Below are 24,191 nucleotides of genomic sequence, written 5' to 3'. Positions count from 1 at the left end.
AAGACCCAGAGTGGCGCCAGCATTTAGAAGTCACTCAACCACTCTCATGGCGCTTCTGCTCTGTGAAAAAGATTCTGCCCTTTACAAAGTATTTTTTATTTCTTATACTCGTCGGCTTCTGAAGAATTTTGTGTCTCGGCGCCACTCTGTCTGTGCAGTAAAGTCAATGCGCTTGAGGACTTGGCCCCATGGAGCAGTAAACTGTCTTGGCGACCACCCCTTATCCTCAGCCCCGAGCCCACTTTAAAGCCTTCCTGGCCTTGCTCACGTCCAGCTTTACGCAGAATGCTGCTCCCTTCCCTCAGTCCCTCAGGCCTACCTCTCTCTCACACAGGCATTTCCAAAACTGAACGCTCTTCCTCTTCTTCCCACCCTTGCCTGCTTCACACTCACTCACCCAGTATCCCTTCAGGATCTCCAAGCAGAACACCTGTCAGATCTCATCCAAAGCTCTTTCCATTAAACACAAGCTCTCCAAGACACCCACCCCACTACCATATCCCTCCACGGGATCCAGAGGGCCCTGCCACATTATCAGCACAGAATAAACCAAAGAAGGGAACAGTGATGCTATTCGGTCAGCATTTAAAAGCAATGGAGGGATATGTGTGCCCTGCTCAGTTTTGTCATTTTGGCACAGGTCACAGATATAAGGACAGATGCTGAGAGGTGCAGATGACTTCTGAAATCATCTTGTCCAAGTAACTAAGTGTCTGGGGTCACAGCGTCAGTCACTGCCGGGAGCAGAGTTCAGCCCTGGCACAGCAGACGAATTCTGATTTACTCCAATTCTTCCATTTTTGCCTTAAATTCACCGTGGTTATTAGATTCAATCTCTCAAAACTCCCATTGATGTCAGTGTCTGTAAGTGCAGAGAGTCACGACTGCCATGTCTGTGACCCTAAACAACTCTAGAAGAACCAGAGTAATATACAGAAAAAAAAAGTCAGAGTCACCTTTGAGCTAAAAAGGGCCGACCTGACTGCCATTTAGCAAGTACAGGAGCCTTTTCCACAGCCTGGCAGCCTCGCCTTCCCACGTCATTTAGAATGATTCCTGCGAAGAGATATAAGCATTCCTTCTAAAGGAAAAACATCAGAAAAGCAAACAAAACAATCCAACACCTCTTCCAGATGAGGACACCTCCGTCATGGTTCTGGCTTGGTGAAGAGGAAAATGTGGTACCCAAGCCACCAGGTGAGACAGTGAAACAAGTCTGTCAATTCCAGAGCGGTGTGAGGCAGTATCAGGGCAGAGCAGGGAGCACAGGGGCCAACGGAAGCTCTGTTAGCATCCTCTCTGCCGCCCGCCCGCCCGCCCGCCCGGCACACAGCCGCAGAGGCCCCTTGAGAAGCAGCCACCAGACCCTGTCTGAGCGGAACTTGTTATCCTCTACCACTGGCAAGCTGGGGAGGTGCCTTCCTCTGTTTGAGCCTTAGGGCTCGCCTGGTGGCAGCAGGAGCCAGGAAGTCAGCCAAAGACTTCGATCAACTGTATTGAAATAATTGCAGAGTCATCTGGAGAATAATGAAGTCGGATCCACACTTGACGTTCTAAACTAGGATAGATTCCAAATGGATCAACGGCGTACATATCGAAAGAAGATAAAAAGCACAGGGCCAGAGAGATTGTCTGTGAAGGACGTGAGTTCAATCTTTTTTTTAAATGATACATTGTACTTTATTAAAATTTAAACTTCTATTTTTGAAATACACTGTAATAAAAATGGAAAGACAAGCCACAGGTTGAACAAAAATATTCTTACAAGCATACATACCATGAAAATTTGTATATGGAATGTTAAGGAATTATGAAAATGCAACAAATGGAAAATATCTCTTAAGTAAATGAACAATTTAAACATTTCGCTGGTGACTTTTCTGTGTCACAGGCAGATATGAACATCACATAAGCACATGAAAAGTTACTTGCTACCATCATTAGTCATTGGAAAGACAAACTTGCCCTGGGCTAGGACGGCATTGCACAGCTACCTGATTGACTTCAGTGCATGAATGCAAACCAGAATAAAACTCCAGCAACGCTAAGTGGCAACAAGAAGCTGATCCTGGAGGACTTCACCTGTGTCTCATTCATGTGACCGCTGCAATCTACTTCCCAAGAAACAGTGCTGGCAGTGAGGAAGGCATTTTTTTCTTTCCTCTATTTTCTTTTCTTTTTTTAATTACATATTTTCTTCATTTACATTTCAAATGTTATCCCCTTTTCTGGTTTCCCCTCGGAAAACCCCCTATCCCCCTCCCTGCTCACCAACCCACCCACTCCCTCTTTCCCTACACTGGGACATCCAGCCTTCACAGGACCAAGGGCCTCACCTCCCATTGATGTTCAACAAGGCCATCCTCTGCTGGCTGGAGCCATGGGTCCCTCCATGTGTTCTCTGGTTGGTGGTTTAGTCCCTGGGAGCTCTGGGGGTACTGATTCACACCAGTCAGAATGGCTAAGATCAAAAACTCAGGTGACAGCAGATGCTGACCAGGATGTACAGAAAGAGGAATACTCCTCCATTGTTGGTGGGATTGCAAGCTGTTATAACCACTCTGGAAAGCAGTTTGGCAGTTAATTAGAAAATTGGACATAGAACTACCTGAGGACCCAGCTATACCACTCCTAGGCATATACCCAGAAGATGCTCCAACATGTAATAAGGACACATGCTCTACTATGTTCATAGCAGCCTTATTTATAATATCCAGAAGCTGGAAAGAACCCAGATGTCCCTCAATGGAGGAATGAATACAGAAAATGTGGTATATTTACACAATGGAATATTACTCAGCAATTAAAAACAATGAATTCATGAAATTCTTAGGCAAATGGATAGAACTAGAAAATATCCTTAGTGAGGTAACCCAATTACACACACACACACAAAAACACACATGGTATGCATTCACTGATAAGTGGATATTAGTCCAGAAGCTCAGAATACCCAAGACACAAGTTGCTGACAACATGAAGCTCAAGAAGAAGGAAGAGCAAAGTACGGATACTCTGGTCCTTAGAAGGGGGAACAAAACACCCATGGGAGGAGATACAGAGACAAAGTGAGTTCAATCTTTAGAGTCCACATGGAAAAAGTGAGACATGGGGGGAGGGTATGTTTATAGTCATAGCTCTTGGGAAGTGGTGATAGGCAGATCCCTGGACTCAGTGGCCGACAGCCTAACCCATTTGGCAAATTAGAGGCTAACAACAACAACAAAAAAAGGTACTTGAGTAACAACACTGAAGTTGCATGTAGACTCCCACGCACACACAAACCTGTGCCTTCATATACACCTACGGAGAGCTGCACTGGCTTAAAATCCAGAAGCCATACTGAAAAGACTTATACATTTAATCTCTGCTAACAGAAAAAGTGAAATGGCAAAAATCATAAAGGCAAAATAAGCAAAAAACAAACAAACAAACAAACAAACAAACAAAAAAACCCCAAAACACCAAAAAGCAAAAACTGAAAGAGAAAAACTCAGGAAAGTTTGTGAGGTAACACTGCCAAGAAAGGAGGGCTCTCCCTTATGGGGAACAACACTTCGAAGGACCAACTCTGAGAGGGCTCACAGCCTGCCTGGGTTGCTCTACCAAACCACCCCAACTGCGGTCACTTTTACAAAGGACTTTACCACTGACAATCTGGATGCCTGTAGCTCCAGGGCCAGCACTGGCTTCGTGTTTGGTGGAAGCTATTTCTCATAGATGGTACTCACTACAGGGTACTCATGAGATGGTCCTCATGAGGGGAAATGGACCAATACACTCCTGTGGGCCTCTTTTGCAAGGGCATTAATCTTTCTTATGGGACAGTTGGTACCATCTAGGCACCTTTCAAAAATCCCATATCTGAGGGTTTCTACACTAAAGCTAACTGTGGGGAGCTGGGGGTCATGGACAATTAGACCCTGCAACACAGGGAAAGGATAGCATGACAGGAACAACGCTAACCACCCAAGGTTGCTGGGTCCTGCAGCCTGTAAATCTAGGGTTAGATAGCTGAATGACCAGGTGAAGGAACCAATTAGCATCACCATAGAAGGTGGTGCTAAATTATCCAAGTAGCTCCAACATGATCACGAGGCTGAAAGAGTTAGGGTCAGAAGACCCAGAGAGGGTGCTTCCTACAGCCACTGCTGGCTTTGCACCCAGAGGGGTACAAATCACTTCTGAACAGGACATGGGTGGTCCTTGGAAGGTGGGTAGGGTAACAGATTCGCTCTAGAGCTACCAAAAAAGAAAGGAAGAAATCACTATCCTGCCTTTAGCCCAGAGCTGTATCAAGACTGCTGACTTCAGCCTAAAGACAATGTGTGTATGTTATTTTAAGCCACTAATTTTGAAGTAACTTATTAGAACGTCAGTGAAAACCCCTATACAGGGATGAAATGAGTCTTCTGTAGGAGGAAATGACAATGGTCTCCATAGGGAAGATGCTGAACTCACAATAACTAAGAGGACGGAAAATAAGAAGGCCACCGTGTGTGTGTGTGTGTGTGTGTGTGTGTGTGTGTGTGTGTGTTGAGACAGGGTCTTGCCATGTACCCCAGGTTAACTTCCAATTAGTGATCCTCTTTGCCTCAGCCACCTGAGTGCTAGGATAGCACAGCAATCTCTGAGGAGAATAGAGCAGGAGGGCTTATAAAACCAACTAATAATAATAAATAAGAAAGAATCGGGGCCATTCTCACCCACACACCGCAGGATCTATGACTAAATACATGATCTGCAGATACTTGTTTTAGTCACACATGAAAGAGACATCCCTGAGATAGTCACAACGGCTTTCCTTGCAATCCCTAGAACAGAAATTCAGATGTTCACCAAGTTACATGGATAAATATGATATTCTACAATCACACAGAGGAATATTAGCCAATCAACCAAAAAGAGCGGTTGCTGTATTCAGCATGACTAATTCTCAGGGACCCAGAGTGCTGGTCAAAGGTCAAACCGGGTCAAAGGTCAAACAGTAGCAGCGTGCTCTTTCTTTATAAGACGTCCGAACAGACAAATGTCATCTTTAGAGACAGAAGACGGCAGAATTCTTGACTGGTATGGGGCCCCGTGAGGGGCTGGAAATATCTTGTGTCATGGCCTGGGCAGTAGTTTCTGAAGTACCTGCTTGTGCGAAAAGTCACTAATCCCAAGCCTTAGGATTGAAACGTGTTATATATGTCCTATAGGTTTAATCAGCACTGCGTTCCAACACACAATCTAAGAGAAGAATTGGTTTTCTTCACGATTTCTGAGGCTTCAGTCCTTGGGTCAAGGAGGGCTCAGGAAAGCAGCTCACATCATGGCCAACAGGAAGCAGGCTGGACAGTGACAGGAAAGTGGTCAGGGTGGGACCTCGCCCCTCAGAACCCAGGCAAGACACCACTTCCTCTAGGCAGCCCTCGCCAGTCACAGTTCATCACCTCCTGAGTCCAGTCAAAACTGTTGATAGACTCAACCATTCATGAAGTCAAAAGCCCCATGGTCTGCTTGTCTCTGCAAACACCTCACAGGCAATCACGCTGAGGCCTTCTCACTCAGGGACAAGGCCAGTTGCCTTGGTATTGGCTTGTTTACCCCCCAGACAACCAGGCTGACTACCAAGATTACCCAGCACAAATGTTGTATTCATTTATGTGGGGTGTGTGTGTGTGTGTGTGTGTACACCACCTGTGGAGGTCAGAGGACAATTTACGGTCATCAGTTCTCTGGCGCTCAAAGTCAGCCATGGGTCTGAAACTCAGGTTGTCAGGCTTGGTGGTAAGGGTCTATACCCACTGAGCCATCTTGCCAGTCTGTAAATGCTGTGCTTCGAGTCCAAAAGCAATCCAAAGGGCTCCATGGTTAGAGTGCTGCAGGCTCTCACAGAGGGCCAGAGCTGGAGCCCTGGCGCCTGCTGCGCAGTTAACAACCCTCTACAGCTCCAGTTTCAGAGGCTCCAGGGACACCAAGCAAGCCCATGGTACATAAACATATGTTAAAGCAAAACATTCATAAAGTTTAAACAAAATATCCAGGGATAGTGATGGACTTCTCCAAATACCAGCATTCAGGAGGGAGGCAGGCAGATGGATCTCTGTGAGTTCAAGGCCAGCCTGGTCTATACAGTGAGGTCTAGGACAGCCAGGGCTATGTAGAGAGACTCTGTCTCAAAAACAAAACACAAATTAATTTAAAAGTCACCTTGGATATTTGTTACATCAGTCTGGCAAAAATCCAAACCTTTACAACCCTCTATTAGGGACACTACAAAAAAAAAAAAAAAAAAAAAAAAGCACTGTTGCATATTGCTGGTTGGAATGAAAAATTAGCATCATCCTTTAGAGGCGAATTTGGTAATACATTGCAAAATTAAAATAATTTTTGTATAATAACTTAACTTCCAGGATGTGTCCTTTCTCACAGTGACATGTCCACGGCGGTGCTGACTCATCGCTTAGCGATGAAGATAAAATGCATCATCAGGGAAGACATTTATAGCCTGCCTATCATACTCCACAGACGAACACGCAGGCTTCAACAGGCCTCAAAGCATTCTACAAAGCCCTGGGGTTCAAAGGTATCATTGCTAGTACCATAAAATAAAAATAAAAAAGTAATTTCTCTCTATTACATTCTTTTCTCTATTAAATTCTGACAGGGCCCGGTTTGATGGGTGTCAGGCCAAGGGCAAATGCTTCACCATACATCTAACGAAGGTTCAAGGGGTCATCGGCTGGGGAAAGCACCAGTAAAGTGATGCATACGCTATCATTTCAATTCCGTACAAGAACTGGCTCTGCTAGGGAAAGTGGCCACCATGCTTCCTGCCAAGATACAATCATTTAACAAAGACTGGCTGGCAGGCTGGTGCTCCAGAAGCCATCACCAAGAATGTCCTTTCCAAAGGGTCTGCATGGAGTGCGGAGAAAGGCAATGTAGCCAGTTCCTCTGGCCTTCCCTCCCCACCTCGCTCCCTCCCTCTCGCCAGCCCGCCCGCCCGCCCCCACTTCTTTTTATGTATGCATATGTATGCATGTGCTCCTCTGGGTGCACATATGTGTAAAGGCCAAAGACAACTTCAAATATCAATCCCCGGGAGCTGGCACTTTGTCCCCCCCCCCCCACACACACACACACATACACACAATGTCTGTCATTGGCCTGGAGGCCACTGGATAGACAAGGCTGGCCAACAAGCACAAGATATGAAGGTTACTGTTGACTCTCAACTTGATGGAATTTAGAGTCACCATGGAAACAAACCTCTGGGTGTGTCTATGGGGGACTGTCTAGATTAGGGTAAGTGAGGTGGTATACTGGCTGGTTTTGTGTGTCAACTTGACACAGGCTGGAGTTATCACAGAGAAAGGAGTTTCAGTTGGGGAAGTGCCTCCATGAGATCCAACTGTGAGGCATTTTCTCAATTAGTGATCAAGGGGGGAGGGCCCCTTGTGGGTGGTGCCATCCCTGGGCTGGTACTCTTGGATTCTATAGGAGAGCAGGCTGAGCAAGCCAGGGGAAGCAAGCCAGTAAGAAACATCCCTCCATGGCCTCTGCATCAGTTCCTGCTTCCTGACCTGCTTGAGTTCCAGTCCTGACTTCCTTTAGTGATGAACTGCAATGTGGAAGTGTAAGCTCAATAAACCCTTTCCTCCCCAACTTGCTTCTTGGTCATGATGCTTGTGCAGGAATAGAAACCCTGACTAAGACAGGTGGGAACACTCGCCCTAGAAGTGGATGGTACCATTTCCCTGGCTGAGGTCACAGACACAGCGAAAAGGAGGAAAGAGCTGAGCCCACGTGCTTCCTATCACAGTGTGGTCAGCTGCCCTTCGTTTCCGGCTGCCGTCCCTTCCTGCCGTGATGGACTGACTGTGTCCCTGGAACGGCGAGCCAAATAAACTCTGCTTTCCTCAAGTTGCTTTTGTCAGGTAGAAAGAAGCAAGGCAGCTAGAACAAACAGCCGGCCCTTTGCTCACGGAACTACCTTCCCAGCAGGGGGCTCCCGAGCTGCTTGGTCACGTGACCTTGCCCATCTCTGCCAACAGTGTCCACAATGGCAGCTGTGGAGGGAAATCCTGGATGAAAAGGTTCCTATGTGCGCAGGCACAGAGTGGGCAGGATCTTGGCATGCCTATGCTATCAGGAAGACCCACTCTAGGGTGGGCACCATGTTGGCAAGGTTACAGACTGGAAATCCAGCTCAGCGGGGCAGGGTAGCTGCAGGAAGCAGGAGGCTGAGTGGCAACCCAGTTATGGCCCTTGGCCTGCCTCTCTCCTTAGCTGTCATCCAAGCACCCGCAGGGCTAGATCTAGCAGTCCCTCCTAGGCAGGAACTCACACCACCTGCCATCCTGCCTCACCACAGGGGCCTGGTGGTAAGCGCCAGCCATGCCAAGAATGACTTAATTGGGAAACTAAGGGGAGAACTCACCCAAACTGCCAAAGGAGGCCAGAAACCTAGATGCAGATAAAGTCGCCACAGAACAATCCTTTTTTTCTGAACGAAACCGAAAGTGAGGGCCAAGAGGCTTGCCCTGGGCTGCACAGGCAGGGACCTGGTCCCTTTCTGGGAAGTGGGTAGCAGAATTCTGACTCGGAACAAATCTGAATAGGCACTATCTCAAGGGCTGCGGAGACATCCAGATGCCAGACTGGGTCAGGGTCCATCTTACCACGGCCTCTGCGGCTACGTGCGGATTGTGTCCGGGACACGGACATCCGGGATGAAGACACATTTTTCTTCAGTCACTATGGCCCTCAGGAGGTCTGGGTCTCCCTTAGAGTCGATTATAATCCCTCCCTTCAATAAGCAACCTGTTTAACCCACCTCGCCTCTGAGTCTCATTGGTCTATAGTGGTTAGAACACATGCACCTTGTGGGGTTGGGTTTGCTCCCCTAAAGACAGAGTAACCCCCCCACGCCATTCCCTCACCCTTCTCTGCCTCTCTTCTCTCTCCAGGCTGTGTGGTCTGGTACGTATTTGTTAGCCATTAAGGCTCATGTCCATGAGCAAAGTCTGCTTCCTTTCTATTCCATTTCAGCCTATCATGTATACAATATGGTACCTATCATGTACGTATCATGTATGCACTATGGTACCTATCATGTACCTATCATGTATGCAATATGGTACCAGGTACTGGGGCTGGGCTTGGAGTGGACTGAGGCAGGAATCCTCTGATTCTGCAATGACAGTGGGGCTGGGGGAGGGGCAGCAGACTCAGGCTGCCAGGGCTCCTCTCCTGCCTTGCTGGCCTCCTGCAGGGTGAACAGGCAGCAGCTTCCTGCTACTTCTGCCTGCAAAGCAGGCACTACTGTGGGCCTCCCCATCCTGATCCTGGGCGCTCCGTTCAACGCACTGAGCCTGGGCAGCAAGGACCAAGTGAAAATTCCATTTGTGGGGCTGGAGAGGGCCTGAGCTCAGGTTCTAGCACCCATGTTGGGGGTCTCGGGGGTTCGGATGCCCTCTGACCTTTTGGGACCTTCATGCACATGGTGAATATAAGCTTACAAAGGTCCACACACATGAGCATAATAAATGAATAAATAATTTAAAATTGCACTTGCCTTTTCGTTTTCATTTCATTTATTTTTAGTGGGGTGGAAGAGGGTCTCACTCCATAGCCCTCTCTGGTCGGCTTGCTCATTGCTATGTAGACCAGGTTAGCCTCTAACTTACAGTGATTTCAGTGTCTCGGGCTCCCACGTGCTGGAATTACAGGCATATACCACCACACCCAGCTTATTTATTTACTCATATTTATATTTTATCGTGTACGGTTCCAGGGGTCAGGCCCTGGGCCTCATGTATATGAGGCAGGTGCTCTACTTCTAAGCTCTGTCCCCAGCATCATGTCCGATTTCAAAAGACTCAGACTCTTGTCTAGTTCCCCCCTGACTCTCACGGCCTTATCCAGATAATGTGGCACAGGCACACCTCTTTCCCAAAATGTCACCATGTTGCTCTCTCAGCAAAGAAATACTTTACTAGAATAACCCTCTACCACTTCCCATGCCAAGGTAAATCAGAAACAAAAACATATACACAAGAGGCAACTTGAGAACTTTATCTGACCTAAGGTGCCCAACAGCCCTGCCTTTAGGATTATTACCCCACTGTATGGATGATGGGGGAAATGGGGTTCACACAGAGATGGGGCCGGTTTGCATCAGTCTGCCTGTGACTCTGCTCTTTCCAGGCCCCAGGCTGCCTCTGCTGCTCCACTTGTAGCTCTGCTGGCCTGGTCCCTCTCTTGTGGCTGAGGTGTGTGCTTCGTGTACAGAGATTCCCTTCAACCTTTCTGTTCACGCTGGTCCCAGGGCTAACTCCTCCCTCCATCCAGCGAGGGCAGTAGCAACAAAGCATTCTCTCTAAAGGACAGCCTTCGATGTTCTCACTAGCTCATCTTAATTACAGCGGGACCACAGCAGGTCCTGTGTGGAATGCTCGCTCCAGCTGCAGCGCAGGTAGCTGTGCCGATACCTGTTCTAGCTCTTCCTCTGGCTCCAGCTCTTCCGGTACCCCTGCTGCCGGCAGCTTCCCTTCCCTGCGGTTCTTGGTTCTCACCCCTGCGCACATGACACTGTGGCCAGCAAACAGTGCCTCAAACCACTTCAATCCTAGGCAGCTGTCCGGCTAGCTTAGACAAGAGTGCGCATGGCTGTGCTGAGAGTCAGGTGCTATCTATGGCGCTGTGCATAGACAGGAAGGGGAGGGGGGTGGACACAGAGTGCTTCCCTTCCAGAAGCCAGGAGTCCAAGCGAGGACATGGGAACAGAATAGACCTCCGTCAGGAGGAGGGCAGGGGTGAGTACTAAAACTCAGCTGGAGGGTCTTAAACCTTCCAATTTACAGGAAGAGAACTAAAAACCAAGCAAGCCCCCGAGCGGGGGCAAAAATCACATCAAATGAAAGCAACTAACATTTCTAAAAAAAATTTTTTAAACATTTTTTAAAAAAGATTTTACTTTCAGTTTTAATTATCTGGAAATGTGGAAATGTGTGTGTACAGGCGAACAGTGTCCACAGAGGCCAGAGGAGGACATTGCACCGTCTGGAGGAGTACAGGTGGTTGAAGGTCGCTGGACATGACTGTGGGAACCAAACTGGGGTGCTCCACAGGAGAGGTCCACACTGTATCACACTGGCACTGTGCGCTGGTACTGCTGCCACCTCTATTTTAAGGATGAGGAAAACGAGGGGTTAAGCCCCTCGGCCGAGCCCGCACTAGAACAGAAGCCTGCTCTGAGCTCTGGCCCCCTGCCACAAGCACTGTAGTTCGTGATGCCCAGCTTCTTAAACTGTGGTGACAACCTCATACGGGGTACAGTGACTACATGTGGGGGTTGTGAGAAATTTGGCAGCAGTGAACGGTTTCTGAACACACAACAGTAACAGATTATTTCAAAAATCAAATATGTAATGAAGCCGAGGTGTTACTGGCAAGGCTCACTCGTGGTGTATCATGGGACACCCATGTTGTGTCATGTGACTGCACTGACAACAAGGCCAACAAACACTGCCCGAAACACCGAGGCTCAGACTCCCTGGGACATAATTTACTTTCTGCTCTTACCGAAGCATGGTGGTCAAATCACGAGAACAGAGACGTTTCCTGTTTCCCCACCGCTATGCCTCCGCAGGTCCAGGGCGGTGCATCTGCCATGTGCTCAGTCAGAGTATTTGGTTTTAAAGACTGCATATGAGGTGGTGATTTGAGTTGCTTTTTTTAAAGTCATTAAACAGAGCAGGCCAGATGGCTCACCAAACCTGAAGGCCCAAGTTTTGATCCCTGAAACAAGTGCCGTGTGTCCCTACAGATGTACACACACACACACACATACTACCACCACCACCACCACCACCAACAACAACAACAACAACAACATCAACTAAATAAAATTTGAAACATTATTAAATGAATTTGGGCTTATGCTTGGGATAGAATGCCCAACAACTGTTTGAAATGTTCTTAAACATTCCACTGTCTTGTACTGGGTGTTTATGTGAAGTGTTGTTCTGAGCACTGACAGCTTTGAGTATGTTCTATGCTCTATAATATCAAATAGTCAATCAAGATTTAATTCTGAGCCAAGCAGTGGTGGCACACGCCTTTAATCCCAGCACTTGGGAGGCAGAGGCAGGTGGGTTTCTGAGTTCGAGGCCAGCCTGGTCTACAGAATGAGTTCCAGGACAGCTACACAGAGAAACCCTGTCTCGAAAAAAGCAAAAAAAAATAAAAAAATAAAAATAAAAATAAAAGATTTAATTCTGTATGTAAAAAGAAACACACACACACACATACACACAATCTCATTACTATATGAGTATGCTTTGTTCTTTAATAGCAAAAGTTAATGTATATCAAAGAACTGTTTTTTAAATAATTTTTATGAGCTGTTGCCATTACATGTCTCATATGTATACATACATATATACATATACACATACACACACACATACTCTACACCCGTGTACACTTGGAGTCATGTGGATGCAAATGGATCATGAGCAGTGATTGGCTAAGAGCCCCGCCCTGCCATACTGTGCTCTTCAGCCCAAATCTACTCAGGAGAGCAATGGACGGCTTTCCTGAATGAATTACTCATGGGTGCAGTCATGAACTGTGTCATCCAAGGCCAGCTAAGAGGAAGCTCTAATGAGCCAGGTATGAGCCCGACTGGGACCTCCCTGCTGCAGGTAGACACCAGGTAGCAAGGACTGAGACCCAAGCCCTGCGCTTCCAAAGACAGAGCCATACCGAGATGAAAGAACGGTCTGGAATGGGTTTGTTCCAAGAGTCAGAGGTATCTCTGTCACACCTCAGTCTTAGGCCTCCGTATCCATGATGCCCAAGCCTGTGAATTAGATCTTTAAATATCATTTTCCAAGGCAGGAGCAAGCTCAGACACCTCCAGAAGATACTCAGTGAAATAGGCTGAAGTGTTCAGAAAACAGGCTTTTACTAAGTGATTTGTCAACAAAAATGTCTCCAAAACCTCCCCCCTCCCCACTCTCTCTTTCACATATATCCCAGATGGCCTGGAACTTGTGTTTAGCTTCCTGGATGCTGAGTACGCACGCACACCACCAAGCCTGACTCCCCAATGAGTCTCCTCCAATTATGTTACATGGGTTTCACAATCAACTGTTATCGGTGTGAAAATTACTTACTAATTACTGCCAAGTTGTGCTCTGAGCCACAAGAAATCTGTAAAAGTAAAGAAAATATAAGCTATTAGAAAAAAATGTATAGACGTCTCAGCTAGTATGCTCTGTGACCACGGTTATTTTATAATGGCATGCACATCCATTTGTTGGCAACTTTTAGAAAGATGTAGAAAGGAACATCATACACAAAGGTTAAAATTATAATTATAACATATTCACAGCCACATGAAAGTCAGTGTGAAAAACATCGCATGGAAAGGCACCAAGATGTTAAAGCTGTCTTTAGTCAGACTACCAGTGATCTCTCCTTTCTACTTTTTATTTTTCACGCTTTCTTCTTTTTTACTTAAATGTTTAATCTGTTTATTTTTTTTTCATTTCAATTTTTTGTGTAGGGTTTGTTTCAATCTGCATGCACGGCTATGCATCATGTGCATGAAGTACCCACAGAGGCCAGAAGTGGGCGCTAATCCCCTGGGATGGGCATTTCAGACAGTTGTGAGCTCCTATGTGGGCGCTAGGATTGAACCTGGGTCCTCTGTCAGGGTTCTTAATCATCAAATCACCTCTCTAGCAGCCCAAAGATACAAAACCATAGACGGGGTCTTGTGAGGCTGTAACTGGCCTTAAACACCTGCTCCTCCTGCCTCTAACTCCCAAGAGATGAGATTTCAGGAGTGTGCTGACACACCCAAAACACTTTTCAAAATTTGTATCATATACACATCACTTAAAAAAAAAAAAAACAAACAGAAAGATACAGTAACAAAGAAAACATTTTTCACATACTGGACTAAAATGACCGTCACATTCAGTGATAAAACAAGCCACAGAGTCAGTGGAACGGATGTCTCTGCTCTGCTCCTCTCTCTTCCCGCCCAGGCTCCCTGCGGCCTCGGAGTGCACTGTGTTCTCTTGTTCATGCAGGCAGAATGGCCTCTCCTCACCGCCTACAGAAAAGGCGCCCACTGAACTCCCCGGCCACAGCGGTTAGGCTGGCACGGGCACTGCTGCCATTCTGCCTGATCAGAATCATCCTGTCTGCCCGGCACCACACCGCAGCAGGCATCTTGTCTTTTTAGCATTTTTTCTGATCTCTGCTAGACGCACACAGCCTGAAAACACCGTGAGTCGCACCTCTGTATTGCACCCGTGATGTGTACAGAGCCTGGGGCTCACTTAACATCTGACAAACAAATGAATAAAAATGCCAAGTGCATGAGGAAGGAAAGGAAGTCTCGAGAGAGAGAGAGAGAGAGAGAGAGAGAGAGAGAGAGAGAGAGAGAGAGAGAGAGAGAGAGAGAGTCGGGGGCAGCGGGTCATTAGGGTTTGAATCCGGAATTTCCAGCCACTGGTGGGTACGCCTACCCCTTCCGTGTCTACATTATCGACCAGCTGTCAGGAGGAAGGGGCTGGAAAGGCAGAGGTGGCTCCCTGGGAGCTGGGGAGGGAAGGGGCCTTCTGGGCTCTGGAGAAGCACGTTTGACCAGCATCGGGTGCCCATTTGAATCCCAGGCCCGAGAAAGGGAGGAGCTACTCTGGATGTCGATGTGGGAAGGACCATGGGTGTCAGCTAAGCTACCAGGACAGAGAGGAGAGCGGCAAGAGGAAGTGATTTGTCCTGGGCTCCAGGGCAAGTCTGAATGTGAGAACTTTCGTGAGCACAGGAATGATTCCATGACAGTGAGGTCTAGCCTGCCCAGACCTGACTTATTTCATTTAACAGAATGCTCCTTGGGTTTTATCCCTATTACAGCCCACTGATGACGGTGACTAATAACCGTGTGTTACATTCCTGAGGACCTCTGAGCAGCACAAGTTAAACATGCTGTGTAAGCACCACCTGGAGTTCAGACCCCCAGAGCCCTTGCTAACCCAGGGTGGGCGTGGCAGCCCGCCTGTGAGTCCAGTCTCAGACGATGGAGGTAACAGAACCCCAGAACAAGCTGGGTTGAGAGACCCTGCCTCAGTGGACATGGTGCAAGAACAATGGAAGATGAATGTTAGCATTAACCTCGGGGCTTCACGTGTATACTCGTGTACATGTGTACACACCACAACATATATGTGTGCCCGAATACATGCAAGCGTGAATTCAGGCACACATACACACAAATGAAAAGAGGAGAAAAATGAAAATGCTGAGTATATTTTGAGCTTTCTTAACACAAAAATGACAAATATGTGAGATGATGCATAAATTAGCTTGACCTAGCCATTCATTCCACAATGTGTACTTACTTCAAAACTTCATGTTGTACACACACACACACACACAAGTATGTGTATAATTACATGCACATGTATATGTATATAAAACATAAATGTTTTTTATTTTTAAAAAAAGAAGACTGAGGAGGCTAGAGAAATGGCTCAGTGGTTAAGAGCACTGGCTACTCTTCCAAGAAGACCTGGGTTCAGTTCCCAGCAACCCCGTGATGGGTCACAATTGTCTGGTTCCAGTTCTAGGGAATGACTGCCCTTCCCTCTGGCATCCATGGGCACTGGTCACACACATACATATAGGCAAAGAACCCATAAACATAAAGTATTTTTAAGTCTAATACATTTACAAAGACTAGTGCCACTGTGGCCCTCATGCCCTGACAAGTTCCTGTCGTATGCCCAAGTGGAAACAAAAGTTCTCATCGCAGGAAGGGCTCAAAGCATTGCAGCGAGGCAGGCTGGAGGTGAAAGGGGTAGCCTGGGCTCCTAAGCCTTGCCCTGCACAAAGATGGGATTCCCTGTGCCACATTCAACATGGGAGAGGGGACTGTAACATTGCACGGACTCTGGGAGAGTGTGGCAAAGAAGACCTCTTGGCCAGTTGCTCCAGACTGTCTCTGAGCTTGCGGAGGGTTGTCATTGTCCCACAGTAACTCCTGGGGGACCAGAGGCATGATGGGAGTTCACCTTAAGCTTCTGGGCTGTAGCAAGGCTAGCTCCCACAGTCTACTACAGGGAACAGCTTAGACTGATGAACAGGGGAAAAACTTGGATGTCTAGCAGTAAGCAAATATGTATGTAAATGGCGGCAGAGCCATTTGATAGACGATTAAGCAGCCTAGGAGAATGATGCTTACACTAAGAAAATATTCCAAATATCATCTGAACTGGAAAAAAAATCACATAAAAGTCATATCCATAATACGTTATCCACTTTGTAATAAAACATGAATAAAAATGACTGCAAGGAGAGACATCAGAATGTTGACAGAGCCTGTCTGCTCTCTCTGAGTCTTACCCTCAGAAAATAAGAAAAAAAATTATAATACAGTTCCCTCTACATAGGATTAAAAAAAAAACTAACGATAAGATTTATATGTTTAGATCTGAGAGAGGGGCTCCAAAGGTAACAGCGGTAAATTATCAGGGCAATCGCATCCTGGTAGCATCAGGAGTAGGAACTTGGTTCCCACCAGTCTTTATTTCCAGAACATTCTTTCACTGTGGTGACAGCAATAGTGGTGTGGTGACAGTGACAAGAACAGTAATTAAAACTACCATAACCGGAGGACTCGCGTGTGCCAGGCTATGCTCCGCGGCGCCTCTGAGACACTGGCGCATTTTAATCATCACAGACATCTTTCCAGGTATGTTTGGCTTGGCTCATTTTAGAGCCGCGAGCTCCAGGCTCAGGCATATTCACGGCCTCCGCAGTTAGTCAGGCGCAGCGGCAGAAGTGAGGTCGGGGTTTGTCTCATTTACAAGCTACTGCCCTTTACCTCTGCTTCACACAAGCAAACCTCCTCAATTTAAGAAACTCACCGAGAGGCAAAGGACTGTTGTCTGGGCGTGGAGGGCGGCCCTGATCAGAGACTTGGAGCCGCCCAGCATTAGGGACGGAGCTTCTGGCCAGCTAGCTGGCTCTACATTCATGAGTAACACAGGGATGGACAGGCTCTGCTGTGCCAGGGCCTGGCTGGGAGCAAGGAGTTTCCCATGGCTCCTCCCTCTCTGTGCTCTGGTCTAGGTGGGGACCCCTCCCCCAACACCACAGGCCACAACTCGCAGCTCTACACTCTTTCAGTGAGACTGCATCTCTGACCATTCGCTCCGTATTACTCCTGCCAGCATCTCCCCATTGTATAGCAGTGAGCAGCTCTGAAGAGGACTGTTAAAAATGGCTATGTGCCAGGAGAAAGATCCCAAGCCAGGGAGCCAGGTCACTACTGAGCCCTCTACTTTCTGGTTCCCAAGACCTTCGGCAAGACCTAACCTCCAGGACCTGAATGCTCTCAGACATAAAAGGTGACAGCGTGTCTTGTCCGCCTTACAGGAGTGTTGCAGGACAGATGAAATGGTCTTCCTTTCTTACACACAAATCTGACTCCCACTGAAAACCCTCCTCAGCTCCCCTTCCACCCTGTTGGGAGGGTAAGGTCTAAATTACAAAGCATGGCTATAAGGTCCATGTTTACCTCTCATAAGCTCTCAACTGCAAATAATGTATTCTCTTTTCCAGTCATGATGCGTATTTTCTCTGAGGACATCATGTAATTTCAGGCTCATATGCATTCTACTCTATTCAAATTCCTTGACTGGAATTTCCTATCTCCCTCCGTTTACTTAGGTAAGCCACGGAGAACTGTTCAAACATCAACCCCCAGCCCCAGCCTGTGGCTCCACTTGGGAACTCTGTGTTTCCTACCTCAGCCCCTCCATCATCCAGCTGACTCCCTGCCTAGTGTCTCTGTCCATAGCCCAAGTGCAGGGTATGGGGTAAGGGGCGCTAAGAAGATAACAGGAGCAGGTAGGGGGTGGGAGTTTGGGGGAGGGGTAGAGTCAGCACTAAGTCAGTACTCCCAAGCATGCATGGGCACAGTCTTTAAGGCGGCATCCCTAAAGAAATGTAAACTAGGGACTGGATATGGCTTACAGGTAGAGCACTTGCCTCTCAAGGTTCAAGACCCTGGGATGGACCCTGCTGACACAGGAGCGGGTGGGCACCGCCAGCACTGAAACAGGTCCAACGTGACCACAGGAAAGTGAGTTTGCTTGTTTGCCTCTGGCTGGGAGCCCTGGCCAGCTGCCGGCTCAGCAGTTTCACCCCCATTCAAGCTCTACCTGGCTGCAGGAGCAGCAGCTCCTCCTCCTCCGAGGACCCGCTTAGACTCACTGAGACATCTCAGATGTGACTCCCAATGGCTCCTCCTCCTGCGGGGTCAACACATTTGCATGGCCCTCTCCGGGAGCCCAAGTGTAGCTGATCTGGAACATTCACAGGGACTGAGTGTCATCTCAGGTTTTAAAGACACCTGCCATGCCTTTTGTAGCTTAGAGACTAGAGTTAGTAATTCCCCAAAGTGAGGCATTAATGTCCAGGGTACAGGGCATTAGTGTCCCCACAGCAAGGTCCCCTGTGCAAGCTCCTACTTCCCCACCCACCCCGAGCGTCAGCTGTCCTGTTCGGTGAGCAGCCATGCAGCTCCTCCACCAGCAGCCCACTCCCCCAGGCTCCGCTGTCATTCCAGACCAACATATGCCCATCTATCATTTACTTGAGGAACCGAGTCACCAGTGGACAGCTCTGTAGGGGTGGCTGACAAGACAGTCGGTGTCATGCAGGTGAGAGCAGCTGATTGCCTCAAGACGCGTTCCTGGGGCGGTGAGGCTCTGCCTTGCATGTAGTCAGACTCCAGAGCCCCCTAACTGTGCCACTCAGGGAGTCTCAAAGTGGCCGGATGTTACTCAGGCCTCTCCATTCCAGCCCAGGCTCTTTTAAGAGCCCCCACGTGACTCTACCGGTTCTTCCTTCTCCTTTTAACGTTCTACATTGTCATGGTAATAAATCTTTAGTCTTGTCCCCACACTTGGTCTCTCCTTTCCTATAGCTCTAGCACAACAAGTCCCTTTCCTGTGTCTGTACCTTAGTCATACCCAAGAGACACACAAACCAAGCCTCTGTTCAGTGGGTAGACCATCTCAGCTCCTGGGAGGCCCAGCTCCTCTCCCCTCCCGCCTCAGCTATAATCTGCTTTTGTTGAATCTCTTTTTGAACTTCCAATACTCTCATGACTCAGTGTGGGAGTAGTGAAAAATGGGCTTTGGAGTAGAAGTGAGAAAACCCAGATTGAGACCTGGCACTACTGCTCCCTAGTCATGGTGGGCTCTGCCTCTCTGAAAATGGTATACTGCCCCCCAGACCCATGTCGCACATCCTAAACACTTCCTGGCTACCCCACACAAGCACACTGCCATCTACAGAATAAACCTTACCCTTCACTTGGTTCTAAAGACATGCTCCTGAGACGTAAGTTTTCTATCCCACAACGCACCACAGTGTGGACGTTTTGTGAGGGCTGATGGCTGAGCTTCTGAGCGGCCTTTGGTCCCGAGGGACCTTTCTGTTGCTCTTTTCACCTGCTTTCTCCCCTCAGGCCCACCACAGTCCTTCGCTCTGAGCACCTCTGATCCTCCTAGACTGAAGGAGCCTGGCGTAACAATGCATCTAGATTCACAGAAGGTGTGCCGTCACACCCTTGGGAGCGGCATGAAATTGTGTGCAGAGGACAGCAGGCTTGGTTAAACTCAAAGTGATGAACAGCTTTGGGACAGGCAAACACATTAGAGCAGTGGTTCTCAGCCTTCCCAATGCTGCGACCCTTTTAACACAGTTCCTCATGTTGTGGTGACCCCCGACCATAAAATCATTCCATTGCTACTTCATAACCGTAATTTTGCTGCTGTTATGAGTCATAATGCAAATGATTGTGTATTCTAATGCTCTTTGGTGATCCCTGAGAAAAGGACATTCAGCCCTCCAAGGAGTCACAGCACATAGGTGGAGCACCACAGCTGTAGAGCATGCTTCTCAAAAGAGTTTAACCCTTGCCTTAGTCACCACAATAGATTAGAATGAAAAAGACCACTGGGTGTGGTACTGCACACCTTTAATCCCAGTACTCAGGAGGCCAAAGCAGGCAGATGTCTGTGAATTCAAGGCCAGCCTAGTCTTCAGAGTGAGTCCAGGACAGCCAGGGTTGTTACATAGAGAAACCCTGTCTCAAACAACAACTACAACAACAACAAAAAACAAAAACAGCAACAAAAAATTAAAAGACTAACAAGACCAAGAGCTGATAAAGATGTTCAGGAGTGAAATCCAACAGCTGCTTTGAAAATGTGTCTGGCAATATCTTCTAAAGAGGAAAAACTGTGTATATACCCATTTACCAGAACATACAAGTGCCCCAAACTGATACATGCTTGTTTTCATCAGAAGGCATGTGTAAGAGTGTTCAAAGCACAAGTGCCCAAGCATTAAAGTTAAAAATTTTAAAGAAAGACTTGGCATTGGTATAACAGGAAAAGTCGTGGTTCCTGCGGAGTACTCTGGCGGTTAGGCGTGCGGCTCTGGTTTGGTGCTTGCCTTGCACCCGGCTGGCTTCAGAGGCTTGGCCTTGCAGACTGTATCAGGAGACGGCTGTGGGAACCAGAAAGTGGTTCTGTTCCCTGCCTGCAGCTCAAGCAGCAAGCCAGTTCCTGCTTCGCCTTCCTGCCGCCACGCCTGTCAGTCACTTGCCGCCAAGTCTCCCTGCCACAACAGACTCTTTTTTGCCGTGTGGATTGGTGTTTTGCCCATGTATACGCATCTGTGTGAGAGAGTCGGAGCCTCTGGAATTGGAGTTTAGACCGACGTAGGCTGCCTTGTGAAGGCTGGGAACTGAACACGCTGTTCTGGAGAAGCAGCCAGAGAGCCTCGCCTCTGACCTCTGCTCCAGCCGCCACAACTCTTATCCCTCTCGAACTGTTTGCATAAATACACTCTTCCTTCCATGAGATGCTGGATCAAGGTGTTTTAGCACAGCAACAGAAAATTAACTAATTCACGTACTTCATATAGCAGGGGGAGAAATTACTTGATATTCATAGAATATCAAGAATAATATTAAAAGAAATCAAACATAGGCAATCACAAATCTATATAAACAAAATATAAAATATAAACATAAAAATAGGCAAAACTTACTTCAAATACAAATATAACTGTTCAGAGGAATAGGGAACAGCTAATCCTAGTGGCCTTTGAACACAGGACTCTGACTTGGTTTAAAAACATCATGGAGATAGATTTTTCAATACTGTGTGCACCTGTTTTCTGGAATTATAATCTTAAGTAATCCCAAATAACAGTAATTGCCTTTGTTCTTGAAAGACTAAAAAAAAAAAAAAAAAGGGAACACAACAACAACAACAACAAAAAACCCAGAAAAATGAGAAAAAGAACTACAGAAAACACCTTAAACTATATAGTAAGTCCTTTGCCTCCACAGGATGCACATGTGGATTCTAAAGGTGTTTTGCACGCACTGTTGGAGTGTGCAGATGGAAAAATATATTAATGTTGGTGGAAAGCAGAATTCCACTGTTGATGGAGCAGACACACATGGACCTGGGGAAGCGAGCAGCCCTGCACACCAGGCCGAAGGTCAAGGCATGATGGGAAATTACAGCTCCGCCCCTACATGTGTAGGCTGCTCAAGCCAGCATAAAACCACCTAGAGGCAGTCACCCCTGCCCCCAACATCGATGAGTTCGCTAACTCTACAGATCTCAGATCCTAAATGCTTTTTCACTTAGAGAAATCAGACTCCCTGAAGAAATGGCAGACTCCAGGGTCAGGACAAGGCAAGGACAGCTGGGAACCGAGCACCCGTTTGTGCCAAGAAGTGAGATGACATAGGGGTCTTATAAAGTCAGAGTGATGGGGATGTCCAACAACAGAGGAGCCACCTTGAGGGGGTTCCCACCAGCTCGGGCCAGGGAGAATGTGAGCATTAAAATGAATAATGACAACATTGACTTACAATACACTGAATAAAACAAAAGTCTATGAATACATACTGGGTAATAAATATGGAAGTAAGGAACGCTCTTCCCAATACTGTGATGTCATAAATAATAGACATAAAAGGAATAATCGATTTAGAAAAGTTTTACAACCATTACAGTAACAGCGAGCGCAGGGATAAATTGTCGATTCACCTTAAAACTGGTGAGCAAAAGCCCAGGAAGTGTGGCACAGCCCTGGCCATCTCCTCACAGATCACGGTTTAGCTGCACAGGGGAAAGATGGTGGCTTCATAGAAAAGAAGGGGGCGGACGGCACCTCACCCAAAGCCGTGAGTGAGCACCACTAATAACGGGTAAGCTCAAATCAGATTCCCCTCTGAGGGTGTATTAAAGGCAGGCACGCCATCGTTCATTTAGTATTACTGCCAAGAGGGCAGAGGTGAAATCTAATCAGGAGGGAAAATCAAGTCAAAGCAATTGAGGGACATAATGCGCGGCTGCAGAACTGTCCTGTGCGCTTAAAACACGACAGTCATGGAAGACAAAGTAAAGCTGTCCTGGATTAAAGAGGGCCAAGAAACTAAATGCGAGCGTGACCCAGGATCGTGACGGGGATGGCGGAGAAAAGCAGCCAGCAAAGGTATCACTGAGACAGCTGGGGAACCATGAAGGCCGTCCACAGAGGCAGAGGGACGCTGACTGGAAGGGACAGAGATGTGGCCAAGCAGCTGGCTCGGTGGGCAGAGCGCATGGGAACCTGGGTATGGATGCCGAGCATGTAAGGCCAAGTGGGCTGGCAGGCAGCTGTGGCCCGCACTGAGGGGAAAGGGGCCGGGGATGTGAGTCCCAGGATTTCCGGGCCGGCCAGCTAGCCTGTTCAGAGCAAGTTCCAGGGTCACACCATATACAAAGAAAACAGGATTTAAAGGAAACAACTGAGTAGGACATGCAGCAAACCATATGCGCAAAACTTACACAGCATTTGTGCTGCATTAGGGTGTGAAGAATCTGGAGATGACTTAAAACACACGGAAAAGCTGTTCTTTGCTAATATCCAATTTACTTTCGCATATATACTTATTTCTATATATCTTACTTCAAAATCATGAGGTCACACCAACAACCAGGGAGAAGTCACGTTTCATCTGTGTTCAAACAAAACTCATTTTGCCTCATTTTGCCTCATTTTCCACAGTTAGAAAGTGGCCTGTCTGGTGTCGATGTTCTGTTGAACGATTTAGGTCAGTAAGAGAACCTGAGGGCTGAGGGGGACTGGCTGGTCGGCTCACAGCAACACCAAGGCCCAGCTCATGTCGTCAAGGAACACTCTTCTCCTTCCCATCCGTGTGACATCTTCTCCTACAGAGCATCTCCTCTGATGCAGAAACCGTCCCTTTGGATTTGTTTCATTATGATGTTTATTTTATTAATTGAGACTCAGGGACACGGAGCATGGTCCCGGGTCTGACAGTTTCAGTAAGCTGTCTGACTCTGATGATGTGGGACCCGTAATTTCTGAGCCTCTTCCCTGTAAAACGGGCATCGGGATATTTACCCGATGAGACTGTGACAATTAAATAAGATCGTGTTCGCTAGAGAATCCAGTCCAGTTGATGTGCATCGACAGAAACCTCCCAGCTTCCGGGATGGCCGGCCTTTATATGCAATCAACAATGAAGCAACTCTCATGGCTGTGATTTTAAATATTGGACCTCTCTTCAGCAGCTCCCCATCCCACGAGGCAGCTGCCTAGTCTACAGGTTCCACGGCTGCCCGTGGACGTCCGCCCAACTCCTGCTCAATGCCGTGCGTGCAGCTGTCTGGATGGATCCGAGGTCAGAAGGCTGAGCATGAGGTCAGGATATTAAGATTTACGGCTACATGGGACAAATCAGGGCTCGAACCAACATTCTACCCACAACAGTCGTACAGGTGTGTGGGCCAGATGCAGGACTGAATCTTTCCCTCGGCCTGCACATTCTCAGAGAGGTGGTGACCGTGGCTTCGGCCTTAGCGCCCACCTGGAATCCAGCCACAGCTTCCTGGGTTCTCTGCCTCACCTAACCTCCCGCTCCTCTGCCAGAAATGAAGTCCATGTGTGTTATTTTGTGTTCTACTGCCCACGCCTGCTTAGGATCCTGAGTGTGGACACAGCTCTCCGGCCTCTTGGTTCAGTAGAATCACACACAAACAATTCATGCGTGCTGATTTCATGTTCGGCACCCC

The 24,191-nt window shown here is 47.6% G+C and overlaps 1 protein-coding gene across 2 annotated transcripts in view; it reads right to left on the bottom strand.

The window, feature by feature from the left end:
* The window catches only part of Sergef (secretion regulating guanine nucleotide exchange factor), a 200,579-nt gene that overhangs the window by 59,219 nt on the left and 117,169 nt on the right, over nt 1–24,191 (bottom strand). The window contains exon 10 of one of the 2 annotated variants that reach the window (XM_052162572.1): nt 13,173–13,209. The exons of the other annotated variant lie outside the window; for it this stretch is intronic. Coding sequence (XP_052018532.1) covers nt 13,173–13,209 — 37 coding nt within the window. The remainder of the gene's footprint in view (nt 1–13,172; nt 13,210–24,191) is intronic. 2 annotated transcript variants of the gene reach the window in all.

The sequence above is a fragment of the Apodemus sylvaticus genome, chromosome 1 (genome assembly GCF_947179515.1).
Source record: "Apodemus sylvaticus chromosome 1, mApoSyl1.1, whole genome shotgun sequence".
NCBI classification, from domain to species: Eukaryota; Metazoa; Chordata; class Mammalia; order Rodentia; family Muridae; genus Apodemus; species Apodemus sylvaticus.
This window is presented reverse-complemented; position numbering and strand designations above follow the sequence as displayed.